The sequence below is a fragment of the Diadema antillarum genome, unplaced genomic scaffold (genome assembly GCF_040938485.1).
Source record: "Diadema antillarum isolate AM-2024a unplaced genomic scaffold, OU_Dant_1.0 scf00000012, whole genome shotgun sequence".
NCBI classification, from domain to species: domain Eukaryota; kingdom Metazoa; phylum Echinodermata; class Echinoidea; order Diadematoida; family Diadematidae; genus Diadema; species Diadema antillarum.
This window is the reverse complement of record NW_027270901.1, coordinates 586,582-600,517: the sequence shown is the minus strand read 5'-3', so window position 1 is coordinate 600,517 and position 13,936 is coordinate 586,582. Positions and strand designations below refer to the sequence as shown.

The window sequence follows — 13,936 nt, the reverse complement described above, 5'->3', positions numbered from 1 at the left end:
GGATTACATAAGCGAACTCCGAATTGTATGGTTTACGGAGAAATAGGTAGAGATAGATTACAAAAAACAGTGACCCTTCGGATGTTAATGTTTTGGTTTAAACTTGTTAACAGTAATATGTCAAAGATAGCGCATATTTTGTATAATTTTCAATATGTTTTATCGGCGAGGCAAGAAAATTCGATGACATGGGTAATTAGGATAAAGGAAATATTTAACAACTTAGGTCTAACTGCAATTTGGAACAGCCAAGCAGCACATCTCACTTTAGCTGGCTTCAAAAGTTTAGTTAGTACCAGATTAAATGATATTTATAAACAAGAGTGGCATAGTAATGTAGACAAAAATTCTCAATGTTTAAATTATCGAATTTTTAAGCAGGATCTTCATTTTGAGAAGTATTTTCGACACCTTAATGATTCACAGGCAAAAATTTTATGTAAATTCCGTTGCGCTAATCATAAACTGCCAATTGTTTCTGGAAGATACAATCAGATTCCAAGAAACGAAAGATTTTGTACCCATTGTAATGAAGAGAAAATTGGTGATGAATTTCACTACCTTTTTCAGTGTAGACTCTTTAATGAACAACGAAAGAAATACTTAAAAAAATATTACTGGAAATACCCCAACACTATGAAGATGGATCAATTATTTAATTGTCAAAAGAAAACAGTCCTTTCCAATTTATCCAAGTTTTGTAATTATATAATGACACATGTTTAGATTATTAGTATTTTTTTATCCTTTTTGCAAATACTACATGCCTTTTTTACAGGCTGTGCCTTCTTTACAATTGATTTGTAACTTATTTGTCTTTTCATTTTCTCCTCCTTTTTTCTTCCCCTCTCTAATTCTTCTTCTTCTCGTCCATATTTCCTTCCTTCTTGTTCACTTAGCGTATGAATTCATTTCCATATGTCTTCGTGTGTTTTCTTTTTTTTTCTGTTTCTGTTTTTTCTTTTTTTCCTGAACCAAAAGTCACTCGTATATCCTTTGTTAATTCACCAGTCCCACTCACCACTCACTCTCCCTCTTCACCTCCATATATCCCTTCTTTCTCTCTCCTCTCTCTCTCTCTCTCTCGTCATATTTCCCTTTCTTTGTTTTTTTTTTCACTATATATCGTGTATATATTGTATATTTCTGTACATTTTTTTTTTCTTTTCATCAATCACATTTCATTCTTATTTTGTTTGTTATAGTTGTTTTGTACACTTTTCAGAGTTATTTGCAATTATTATTTATTGATATTATAATGTGCTATATGTTTTTCATTGGACTCCGATACCCAGAATTTGGGTTGTGAGTAAATAAACTTTCAAACTTTCAAACTTTCAAACTTTCAAACTTTCAAGGCAACTTTCAGCACAAAATGCTATAAGTATGTATGGGTGGAAATCACTGATATCTCTACGGAAGAACAAGATCAGTGGTGAAAATGATTTGCATGCTTGGCGGAGGTCCGCGCTCTCAGAGTGCTCCTCTAGTTAATTGTTAGTCCGTTCGTTCGTTTGTCTGTGTGCAAAATAACTCAAAAAGTAGTTAACGGATTGGGATGAAACTTGCAGGAAAGGTTGAGAATGACACAAGTAACAAACGATTAACTTTTGGTAGTGATCCGAGAATTTTGGGGGAATTTATTAAGGATTTTTGATATTTTGGCAGGTAGGGTCAATGAACTTGGGAGTTCAGGCTGGGCGTATTTGAGGTTTGCATGCGCGCACTAAAGTGCGTGCCCTAGTTTCTGCTAGGGTGAGGCGCGCCGCGCATCTGAGGGTTTATGACGTAACAAAGGCTTCTATGGGGGATCTCGGGCAATTTTCCAGTGGGTGGAAATCACTGATCTCCATATGGAAGAGCAAGATCATCGATGGAAAGTAACTGCTTGGCGGAGGTCTGCGCTCTCGGAGTGCCTTTCTAGTTTGTTAGTTCGTTTAGTTCGTTCGTTTGTCCGTGGTGTGCAAAATAACTCAAAAAGAATACGGATTGGGATGAAACTTGCAGGAAAGGTTTAGAATGACACAAGTAAGAAACGATTAACTTTTGGTAGTGATCCGATCATTTTGGGGGAATTTATGAAGGATTTTTGATATTTTGGCTGGTAGGGTCAATGAACTTGGGAGTTCAGGCTGCGCGGAGTTGAGGTTTGCATGCGCGCACTACAAAAGGTGCGTGCCCTAGTTTCTGCTAGGCCGAGGCGCGCTGTGCCGCTGAGGGTTTATGACGTAACAAAGGCTTCTATATTGGGAAATCGGGCACACAATAGAGTACAGTACATTGTAGTACGTAGGGCGGAAATCACTGATCTCTGTGGAAGAACAAGATCAGTGCGGGTGGAAATGGGGTCTTGGCGGAGGACTGCGCTCTCAGAGTGCTTCTCTAGTTTTTGAATGGTTTCACATCATTTACTCATTCATTTGTAGTCCTATTTGAAAGTCTATCTAAGCCCCGGATCAAAGCGGCGGGAAGCTGATGTACATAGGGCCGCAGTCCGCAGAATAGGCCCTATGGTTTGTGGTGAGGTGATCTTCGTACCCTACCTTATACGGCCGTGCAGGCAGGTTAATAATATTGTCATATCAAAACTTATCGAAACCAATTTCAAAGCTGTCTACAGCAGACACTTGTGAGTGAGTGTGTGTGTGTGTGTGCGTGTGTTTTCCTTTTTCTTCTTCTTTTTGCTAAATTAAATAACTATTCCGAGGTTTACTAATACACATAGAGACCTATACAGAACATTTTTTTCCATATGCGTTTTTTATCAGACCTAAATAAGGCACTATATTATTCTCCCCTCCCATCTTACGAGGAAGCTTTTGCATTTTACCTAACTATACACATCCCAGTCGCTGTACGCGTTTTAGAGCGACTGGACTGTGTATATATATGTGCATAAAAGTTACATTTTACCCAACGAGATTTTTCTCCTCATAGGCACTTTGATTTTACCCGAATTGACAGCCATCTGATGATGCACACTTTGGCACTTTGGGTGAAGGGGTGGGGCAAAACACATTCAATACAAGCCATGTATATTTAGGGAACACAGGGGAGCGCTTGGAGGGTGATGAGAGGGGTCTCCCCTAGGGGTCTCCTCCTATCACATGAGGGATCCAGGTATATAGTCACGATCTTGTACATTTTGTGATAAATGCACTACTGCAGGGGGCATTTCATTGTTTTTTGTCCGACAAAGTTGTCGGACAAATCATTTTCTCTCAGCCAATCCCATGCAAAGGTATCAATAGCTTGCAACAGTTTGTAAGAAAAATATCCGACCAAAACGCTTCATGAAATGCCCCCCGACGATACATGGCTTTCAGTAGCTGTCAGAGAAAATACTACTGTAGTGGACCATGGGGGCATTTCATGAAGCATTTTGTCAAATCTTTCGTCTAGCAAACTGTTAAAAGCTACTCATATCATTGCATCTGATTGGTTTACCAACTTTGTCCAACAAAGTTGTCGGACAAGATATATACTTCATGAAATGCCCCCCCCCCCCCCCATATCTGACAAAAAGCTACATAAAATGCCCCCAAACAATGTGGAATATCGAATGTGAGGACCCTATTGCAGGTTACCAGCAGCTGGCGCTAAACATGAATGCTCCAAAGAGATTTTCCCTACTGGTTATGGCTCTGCAAGCGCACCTTTCTGTGGCTAGTGCTCTGCATGCATAGGAGGAGTGGCGCATGGCGTCGAGGCAAACTGTACTGTGGAAGTTGTGTGTACTTAGCTGGCGGTCGTACACTGGATGTGCTGCTTCTGTTTTGTGTGTAATAGCAAAGATCTTTCGTGGTTTTTATGGGGCGTCGCGCCGAGCGTGCGTGAGTTCAGTGACTACGTAGACTCAAATACTAGCGTTACCATGTCCACAGGCCACATTCATTGCCTCTCCAATTCGTAATTCGTAATAATAAATTGAAGAAATTGAATTGCCAATTGACTGATACTGCAAGTGATCCTGCTCTAAAAAAGTACTCAGCACGCTCAGTACATTAATAAGGGATTCAACATTTATTTACGTACAAGCGTACGTCGTTCATTCGATCACGGGCGTCGAGGGCAATGGCGGTTTGTGTCGCAGTTATTGCAAAGGAGGTATGTTGACCATTGCCATTGGCATTATCCTTCTCAGTGTGTGCCGTGCTTTTATGCTGGATGTAAAAGTTACAGGAGGCAGGTTCCTGTCATGAGACTTGGCCCTAACTAATCAGCTTGCTAGGCCTACAGCTGTTGTCCGTGGCGTCGACGCGTCGCGACGGTTCATCGGCATGCTTTGCACGGTGCACGGCGGCTTCGTCTCCATGGTCGGCCGGCCCGCCCCGCTACCTGTATTGTAAACCCCGGGGCGCTCCTTGTATGCTACACTGCAGTTGGATACTGTCTGTGGAAGCGTTGGGGCTAGCTAGCTAGTCGCAGCAAAGATCGTAACGATCTTTGGTCGCAGTTAGTTACAGGCTACCTGCAGCCTGCAGGACAGAGTCAGTTTTACTTTGTCGTCCACATTTTCTTGTGTATAATCTACAGATCTGCTTGTGTGTGTGTGTGTGTATGGGGGGGGGGGGGGTATAGGGTAACTGCGAAACACACGATCATTGCCATTGTTATAACCAGTTTGTATTTCTTCCATCCTTCCAAGTGGGGGCCGTCAAAGAAATGAAATTCATTGTCATTCATTGTCATTCATTCATTGTCATTCATTCATTGTCATTCACACCCTGAATGTATCGCGATTATGCAGACAACATTTGTACAAGAAGTAACTATACAATACACAGCCCAGTCGCTGTACATGTACGTAGACGGCGTATTAACAACGGCGTCTGGTCGGGCTATACAACTGTTGAGGCGTATCCGGGCACTTACCCCCTGGGCAACTACCCTCCGGATAACTACCACCCGGATAATTACCCCCCAGGTCTATTCCCCCTGAGGGCAACAACCCCCCCGCCCCGGTCATCTACCCTCCTAGGGAAACTAACCCCAAGGGCAATTACCCTTGGGACATCTACCCCCCCGGATAACTACCCCCTGGGTAACTACCCCTTGGATGACTACCCCCCCGGATAACTACCCCCCAGATAACTACCACCCGGATAACTACCCCCTGGATAACTACCCCCCGGATAACTACCCCTTGGATAACTACCCCCCGGAGAACTACCCCCTGGGTAACTACCCCCCGGATAACTACCCCCAGGATAACTACCACCCGGATAACTACCCCCCCCCCCCCCCCCCCCGGATAACTACCCCCGGATAACTACCACCCGGATTACTACCCCCCCCCCCCATAACCATACCCCAACCCCCCCCCCCCCCCGCCCCCTCCTGATACTTACCTACTGGACAACCCTCCCTCCCCGCCCCCCGAAAGAAGTACCACCCTTTGTAATTTTTCCATAAGTTCATAACACCATGTCAGAAGATGCACCTCTCTCTTACACTGTCATCATTTAATCTTTTGGCTTGTCATTTTCTACCGTTATAACACATTAGAAGATAAACATAAGAACAGGAGTGTTGATTTCACTGCAATTCATATTTCCTTAACATTAGCGAGGGACCCTTCGATATAAAGCCATAATTTCTGATAGGATCCGGGCACAGTTTTATGAAGTCAGTCGTGACAAGCTGTCAGTTCCACACAATTACCAATTGTTGTAGGTCGATCAAAGCAGGTCCATGGTAACAAGTCGGTGACTTGAGCTTATCAATCAAGCAGAACCCATGGTTTTATTGAAATTATTAGAGACTAACAAGATGTCATAACTGGCAACTTTTATCAAACGGTGCCCTAATCTGTCATAAGAGTAAGATTACAGCTTGTTTTATATACAAGTAGAATTGTGCTAGTTTACAAATAAAATGTTCTCGACACTTTAAGGGGAAATCCAGTTCAAATATAAGTTAGTCTGATTAGAAAGAGTAAAATATTACGAGTTTAACAGTATTTCTTTTTTTTTTACAAAACACCCCTAGTTGTTAACGAAGTCTTTTGTCCTGCACCCTCTTTTTTAATAGATCTATAGAGAGTTGTAGTTGACAGAATCCTTTTTACATTATAGGGCTGCTCTGTTTTATCCCGGCCATTTCAAGAGTATTTTTTTTTCACAAAAACTTGAATCCTTCTTGGAATAACATGCTCATTAATATTTTGTAAGGGGTTTCTAATTTTCTCACCCAAAAGATGTTTAAAACCTGAAGTTAGGTCTCGACCAAAACCAGACGATATGTAGTGAAAAAATGTTTGTTTTTTTTCAATTCAAATAGCAAACGTTGTTCGAAAATAACAATGAGAAACGTAATTTTCTGGGGGGAGTTATTGTAAGAGGGGTGACTGTTTGGAGCCTAATTTTAATAAGGAGTAATTGTCAAGGGAGGTAATGCTCTGCGGTGATCATACCAAGGAGGTGACAATCTCTTCCCACATTCTTGATATACTAGTTGTTAATGCCCAATGATGCAGTAGGGCAATTCTGAAATGAGCGTTAACGGTATAACAGTAAAATAGTTACAAAATTGATGAAACAATGCAAAGAAAGCAAATTAAGACAGAGACGAAGAACACAAATAAAGATACAGTGCACTCCCGTTACAACGAACACGGTTATAACGAAATTTCGTTATAACGAAGCAAAACTTCTGGTCCCAAAATTATCGCCATTAAAGTCTATGGTACAAAATTTGCTTATAACGAAGACGGTTATAACAAAATTTTCGTTATCACAAAGTATTTTCTGAGCACCACTGACAAAGAAAAATAAAGGAAATGTGCTCCGTTATAACGAAATGCGGATCACATTCGAAAATGCGTAGCGGAACAAGCATTTTTAAAGCGTTTGTGCATGAGCGAACGCATCATTGAATGTTCACTCCGTGTATCACGCACAGTTTCCGAGGGGAACTTGCATTATTGTAATACAATAATCTGAATTCAGATAAGGTTTGTTTCATTGTTCCGAAGTCCTTTAATACAAAACACACAGATTCTGATACAACTAAATGTCCGTAATAGTTCGGAAATGAAATATTGAGCACATTTTGGCGTTATTCCATAACAAAGGTTCGTTAATCCGATAATAAAATATGGTCCTTATTCTCATTCTTATACGGTTCGTTAGTCTGAACATGATAGGAATACAAAACGTTCGTTAATCGGAACATTACAAAAATATCGTTAATCCATGGTGAAAAAAGGAGAGTACACTAACAAAACTTAAGAACTGCAATCCTTATAATCGTCATAAGATAAATAAATCTTCGAAATAACTAACCTTTCTCATTTTTTTTTTTCATCAACAAAATTTCTTCGGAATAACCAACCTTATTTCATTTTCGGATGAAAAAGCCTTCGGAACAACGGACTTTCTGAATAGTGAATCTTTCTCACTTTTTGATTTATAAACCTTCAAAATGACGAACCTCATTTCATTTTCAGATCAACGAACCTTCGGAAAATGAACAATATATTATTTTGATCTAAATCATGAACTTTCGGAATAATGATTCTTCAAAAATGCGAACCTTCAGATAAACAAACCATCGGAATCCCGGGAATGGCGAAACTTCGGAATAAGGAGCCTTCGGAGTAACGTACTTTAGTAAGAAAAGAACCTTTGGAATAGCGAACTGTAACCAAATCCTACACCGTCATTTTCTACACATGTGTGACAACACAAACAACTCTATGCTCTTTTAAAAATGTAATATTTAAACGAAATTAAAAAGGTATTCTCCCATCTCACATAACTTTCCAGCATATGATGAGGATTCAACAAATAGAATTTTTTTATGCGTGGTTTCCTTCTTTTCCTTATACATTGCATATTATATTTGTTCGGTTATAATGAAATTTCGTTCAAAACGAAAAAAAAACTGCCGGTCCTTAGCATTTCGTTTTAACTGGAGTGCATTGCACATGAACACACACAGGATAAATCCCTTGTAATGAGAGAAAGAGGAAAGGTGAGTAATGAATGACAGGAATAGACTACCTTCATGGTGGACAGAGAAAAGCGAGAGGGAAGAGGAAGATGATGGGTCAAAACCAGGGCACGTGAGGCATGAGATATAAGCTCCTCAAAATAAAGAAGTGTTACATGGAGTTATGGTAAACGATAGACGATTGTGATTAAAAAAATATTGCAAAAAAGTATAACTCATTATGAAGTGTAACATTTCTTCAAAATGTCTTTAATTCAATGGTAAAGGCATTCAAACTTAAATACTATACTATCAAAAGAAATCCGAAATTTCGGAACAGTAAAAAAAAAATACAGATTTAGCGAAAATAGTTAAAGGCATTGACATTTACTGGATTACCGGGTAGGATATGAAGGGACAGCTTCGTGTTTTATGAACATAGAGTCAAAATACAGAGGGAGAAATTAAGCTTGTACAAAATCGTCCTAAATGCAAACGATACAAATCGTAAATTCTTAAGATGTTGTTTTCATAAGATGATGTCTCAGTATGGCATCTCCGTGATTCCTGGCAAATAATACAAAGAACTTCGTTTTCTGTAGTAATATCCTTTTTATCAAAAGTAAGAGTCGGGGGGGGGGGGGGGGGGGGTGGGGGCAGTGACCCGGGAGGTAAGGGAGTAATTGACGTGGTGCACTCCGCACTGTCCTGGGGGTAATTTTCCTCTTGATAGTTATAGGGGAGGGGAGTTGTAGGCCTACTTATCCGAGGTAATCATCCATGGGGAGTTATCGGAGGGGGTAGTTATCGGGTGGAAGTTATCTGGGGTCTATTTATCGGAGGAGGGGGTAATTAACCTGGGGATAATTATCCTGGTGGTAATTATCGGGGGGGGGGGGGGGGGGGGGGTAGTTATCCGGGGGTAATTAACCGTAATTATCCGGGGGGTAATTATCCGGGGGGGGGGGGGGGGGGGGGGGTAGTTAACCGGGGGGTAGTTATCCTGGGGGGAGTTACCCAGGGGGTAGTTACCCAGGTGGTAGTTTTCCGGGGGGGGTAGCTATCCAGGGGGTAGTTTTCCGGGGGGGGGGGGGGGGGGGGGTAATTATCCAGGGGGTAGTTATCCGCGGGTTTAGTTATCCAGGGGTAGTTATCCGAGGGGTAGTTATCCAGGGGGTAGTTTTCCTAAGGGGGAATTGCCCTGGGGGGTGATTGCCCTAGGAGGGTAATTGTCCGGGGGGAAGTTGTCCTAGGGGGTAATTACCCTGGAGGGTAATTGCCCTTGGAGGGTAGTTGTCCGGGGGTAGTTGCCCTAGGGGGGAATTGTCCTGGGGGGTAATTATCCCGGTGGTAGTTATCCGGAGGGTGGTTTTCCAGGGGGTACTGTTCCTAGACCCCTGTTGAGGTGTTGTGTTGTCCTCTCGCCTTACAAGCAGCATAGCATAGCAAGTTGTGATAAGTCACCTTTTCTCGTGCTGAACATCATCTGTCTAACCTTATAAACCTTTACACACTGTGCAGAATACAATTAATATACACAAATTCCTTCTTATGAATTACATTAAAATTACATTTTACATCAGGGAAGCGGAGCGTTTTCAAAAGGGGGGTCCCACTTTCAGGTTTCATGAGCTGACAAGCCAAAAAAAAAAGAAAAAAAAAAGGTCTTCCTTCAGTGGAAAAACATAACTGTACCTCGCTCACACTTCAAGATCTCTTGTCTATTTCTATTTACTACACTACCACTTACGTACTTACAGGTTAAAAAAAGAGTGTTGGGGCCCAAAGTGATGACACCTTAATCCTTTGTATGGTGCACAACAGGTGAGCCCCTACGGCCCCCATGGTTCCACCAGCCATGTACATGTATGTGTATTATACAGAACACTAGCAGTTATGAAGTTCTTCTTGTAAAATCATCAATATTCAGGAAATGTGAACCCAGTCTGAGATGGATCTCATTTTACTCATTTTTTTTTTTTTTTTTTGAGCTTGGTGGCATTGAAGTGGATCAGATATTTCACTCTACTGTACATCAATTGTCATCCATTTCTAATCATCTTCCTAGAATTATCCACTGTACATCCGAACGATCCCAACGGAGAATGAGTTGAAGTTCCACTATACAGTGCACACTTGCCTGGACGTCATAGAAGAGAAGGTGTCTTCTGTCGGCAAAAGCACCAATGACCTGCGAGAGTTGTACCTTGGCCTTCTGTACCCTACCGAGGACTACAAAGTCTATGGCTATGTCACCAATACCAAGGTCAAATTTGTCATCGTAGTGGAGTCCTCCAACACTCAGCTGAGGGACAACGAAATCAGGAATGTATGTTATGATTTGATTTTATCATTACCTAGTCATATCTCTTCCTATACTTATTTTTATCTCATCATATTTTGGAATTAATTGCAATATGTTATTGAAAGTTTTTATGGTTGTGTACTCATGAGGACCTACTACGGATCACAGCTCTGCAGAAAAGCCATGTTTTAGCAAAGTTTCGCGATTTAAGTTTGAAATGTTTCTAGTGTGTGTGTGTAGGACAGAGACGAGGATAGCAGGAATGTGTACAATCAAATGCATACTAGTGTGTTATCAAAAAATGGGTGAAGGCAATATTTTAGTGCTCTGTGTGAAAAGATTTTGTAGCATTAATGTACAAAAAACTACATGAATTTTGTCTCAATAATGGATCCTGACTCTCAATGCAAATTGGAAAAAGAATTCTGTTCATTGTCAAAAACAGAACATTTTTCTACATGTTAATTTCTTTCATTTGATAGTACAGTACAGTAATACAGGGATCGTACAGATTTGGTTGAGACCTAATTTCAGGTTTGTAACATTTTTTGGTGAGGTAATGAGAAAACTCTTATGAAATATGAAAGAGCATGTAATTCCATGAGGAATTCAATGTTTATTTGATCAAAATTGGTTTTAAAATGGCTGAGATATCCAAATCAGAGCGATTCTGATAAAGTGTGGGACCCACAGTTTATTACAATCACTTTGTTTTACTTTGTTTTTGGATGATTTCAGTCATTCCAAACCCAATTTTCATCAAATAAACTTTTAATTCCTCTTAAAATGGTATATTCTGTACTATTTCATAAGTGTTTTCTTGGTATCTTGCAAAAAGGTTAAAAGCCCAATTTTCATCTCCACCAATACTGTACCATCCCTGTACTTCCTTTGCATTCCCTAATAGAACCCTGTAACTTTGGGGGGGGGGGGGGGGGGGGCATTATTTCCATTAATGCACACAATGGCAGGATAATATTATGTATGGTCATGTGTAAGTGTATTAATTTGTATTGCATTGACTTACATTACTATATCTGTTGAAGTGTTCCATTACTAGTTTTTACCGCACAAACACATCAGCAAAGATGCGTGCAACACATTATAAACAAGGGTGCTTGCAGCTCTAGAGTACAATGTAGGAAGCATGCAATGTAAGTTAGTATTTTCTATGGACGCACGTTGCCATTCATGCATTTATTGTGATTTTATACAGTGTACATCTCTCTCTCTCTCTCTCTTTCAACTTCAGATGTTCAAAACCTTGCACAATGCCTACGTTGATATGCTCTGCAACCCATTTTACACTCCAGGAGAGAATGTCAAGTCAAAGTAAGTGTAGAATTGATGATGTAGATTTCGACTGCTATTTGTGTTGTGACAGGCTTGACTAAATGAACCTTTCAGGTCATGAAAACTCCACATTGTACATGGACAAGGTTTGATGCCCCGTCAGGAATGTATAATTATGTAATGCCTTTGACCACAATACTGTCCATCTGTTCATGGACCATGTGCAGATGTTTCATGTTTGAAGTGTATTATTTCTAGTATTATTTATATCCCACCTCATGTCCATATATATAAAGCAAAATTTAAATTTTCCAAGTAGATTTTGATTTATAGAAGATTGCATGGGCAGTCAACTACAAAGTATTGTACAGCTCCAATGTTAGAACCCATCATCCAACACTCTTGCCATTTTTTAAAAATTGCACACTAGTAATTTCCGTTACTTTTGTTTTTGTTTTGTTTCCACAGGACCTTTGACAATACAGTGACCCAAATGATGATACAGGACTGACTGTGGATGTGACAGTGTAGCTAATGACATCTACTAATTAGCAGAGACTTGAATCAACCTGTGCAATATGACATGGATGGATTTCCCACAACAGATGTTCAGTACATCTGTGAAGCACAAAGCAGCAGTATGCCTCTGTGGGGAGAGATGACCTGGTCATCTCTAGCTGCGCAATGTGGTACTGTAAGGCAAGATATTTTCGCAGCATGAAATTTTGCGCAAATTGGAGCCGACTGCCTTTATCGCGTCTTAAAATTTTCTTGAATTGCTACTGGCATTCACTGCATGTAGTGCAGACAAGATATTTTTGTGTGCATTTTGATTTCCCGAATCTTGGTTCTCGCAAAATTCACAAAATTAAAATGCAGGTGGAAATTTCTGGTTTACAGTACATTGCTCTGACATCTACCTTGCTTATCTCGCACTGCAAAATTTAGCATCATGATGGCAGATGCATCTTCATCTGCGATTACACTGTATCTCAGCAATTGTCTTGATGCAATGGGAGTCACATGAAACCGTGATATTTAAGGATTTCCCCCAAGGATTACTTCAGGAGGTACATGCGTATGCTGACATTTCGCTTTTCAGAGCTTCGCCACTTTGAAGAGCTTCTCCATACTCCATACTTTCACAGAGTTGTTGGATACTGGGATGTGTTCACCTACGTCAGGACAGTCACCAAGACTTGGTACAAAGGACAGCCAAACCTGCATAGTGTGACGACTCAAAAAAATTTGGTGTTGCCAGTTTGCGAGAAGACTAGTCTTGCCTTACATGTAAATCTCACACTATGAACCTGCATCTTGATGATTGCAGCACAACCCCAATTTGCTGCTCGATGTCTGCATGTTTGTATCACAAGTTCCACACTCTGTGTGACCAGTCACCCCATTGCGAAGCTGAAGCAGTTTGTAAGGTGTATGTTGGTGTGCTGTATTATAGATGAGTGATGCTAATGGATAAAGCCAGAATGAAAACTACTTGTATTATCGGTATGTTTGCTATGGGGTCTTTGTGTGTAATTCTCTGATTTCAATCATGAAACAACGTAGGTATTAAAGATGACTGGTGATGGACTATGAGGACCAGCTAGTTGTGTATAATTCCACTGCTACATGTGTCGGTCAATTGTCCACTGCGAAAACACGGAAGTGAACACACAGAGATGAACTTGTGAACTTATTTGCATTAGTTGTTTTGGGGGGCATTACATTCATGCATTTCATGTCCATTTAATGCCCAATCAGAGAAAATGTACAGATTTGTATCGAGTCATTAACAGCATGCAACAAGAATGTGTCTTAACAGTCAGCACACACTACAGTACACTCCCGTTATAACGAAATGCTCGGGACCGGCAGTTTTCTTTCGTTATAATGAAATTTCGTTATAACCAAACAAATACAATATATACCGAAAACAAGGAACCACGTATCATATTATGTTTGTTGAATACTCATCATACACTGGAAAGCTATGTGAAATGTGATGGGATAACTGTATAACAATAATAAACGCAAGTTCCCCTCAGAAACTGTGCGTGACACAAGGAGCGAACACACAGTGGGGTGAAGCGTTCAACCATGCAGAGACGCTATATGCTTGTTCCGCTACGTATTTTCAAAAGCAATTCACATTTCATTATAATGGAGCACATTTCTTTTGTTTTTCTTTGTCTGTGGCGCTCGGAAAAGACTTCGTTATAACGGAAATTTCGCTATAACCGTGTTCGTTGTAAGCGAATTTTGTACCATAGACTTTAATGGTGATAATTTTGGGACCAGAAGATTTACTTCGACGAAATTTTGTTATAACCATGTTCATTGTAACGGGAGTGCACTGTAATAAACATAAATCTAAAGCTGTACGGCATTTATGAGTTGGAAGAG

General features: G+C 40.5%; 1 protein-coding gene across 1 annotated transcript; it reads left to right on the top strand.

The window, feature by feature from the left end:
- The first annotated feature begins 4,280 nt into the window (after positions 1-4,280).
- Positions 4,281-12,010, top strand: LOC139720765 (trafficking protein particle complex subunit 2-like protein). The gene is made up of 3 exons (XM_071632113.1): positions 4,281-4,340; positions 10,004-10,264; positions 12,002-12,010. The coding sequence occupies exons 1-3, from the start codon at positions 4,281-4,283 to the stop codon at positions 12,008-12,010; spliced, it is 330 nt and encodes a 109-aa protein (XP_071488214.1).
- Positions 12,011-13,936: the final 1,926 nt, after the last annotated feature.

Bases quoted from the DNA above. Each gene is read 5' to 3' on its own strand.
- LOC139720765 (XM_071632113.1), top strand. From the start codon at position 4,281: ATGCTTTGCACGGTGCACGGCGGCTTCGTCTCCATGGTCGGCCGGCCC. The intron at 4,341-10,003 runs GTATTGTAAACC...TCATCTTCCTAG, and splicing joins GCCGGCCCGCCCCGCTACCT to AATTATCCACTGTACATCCG.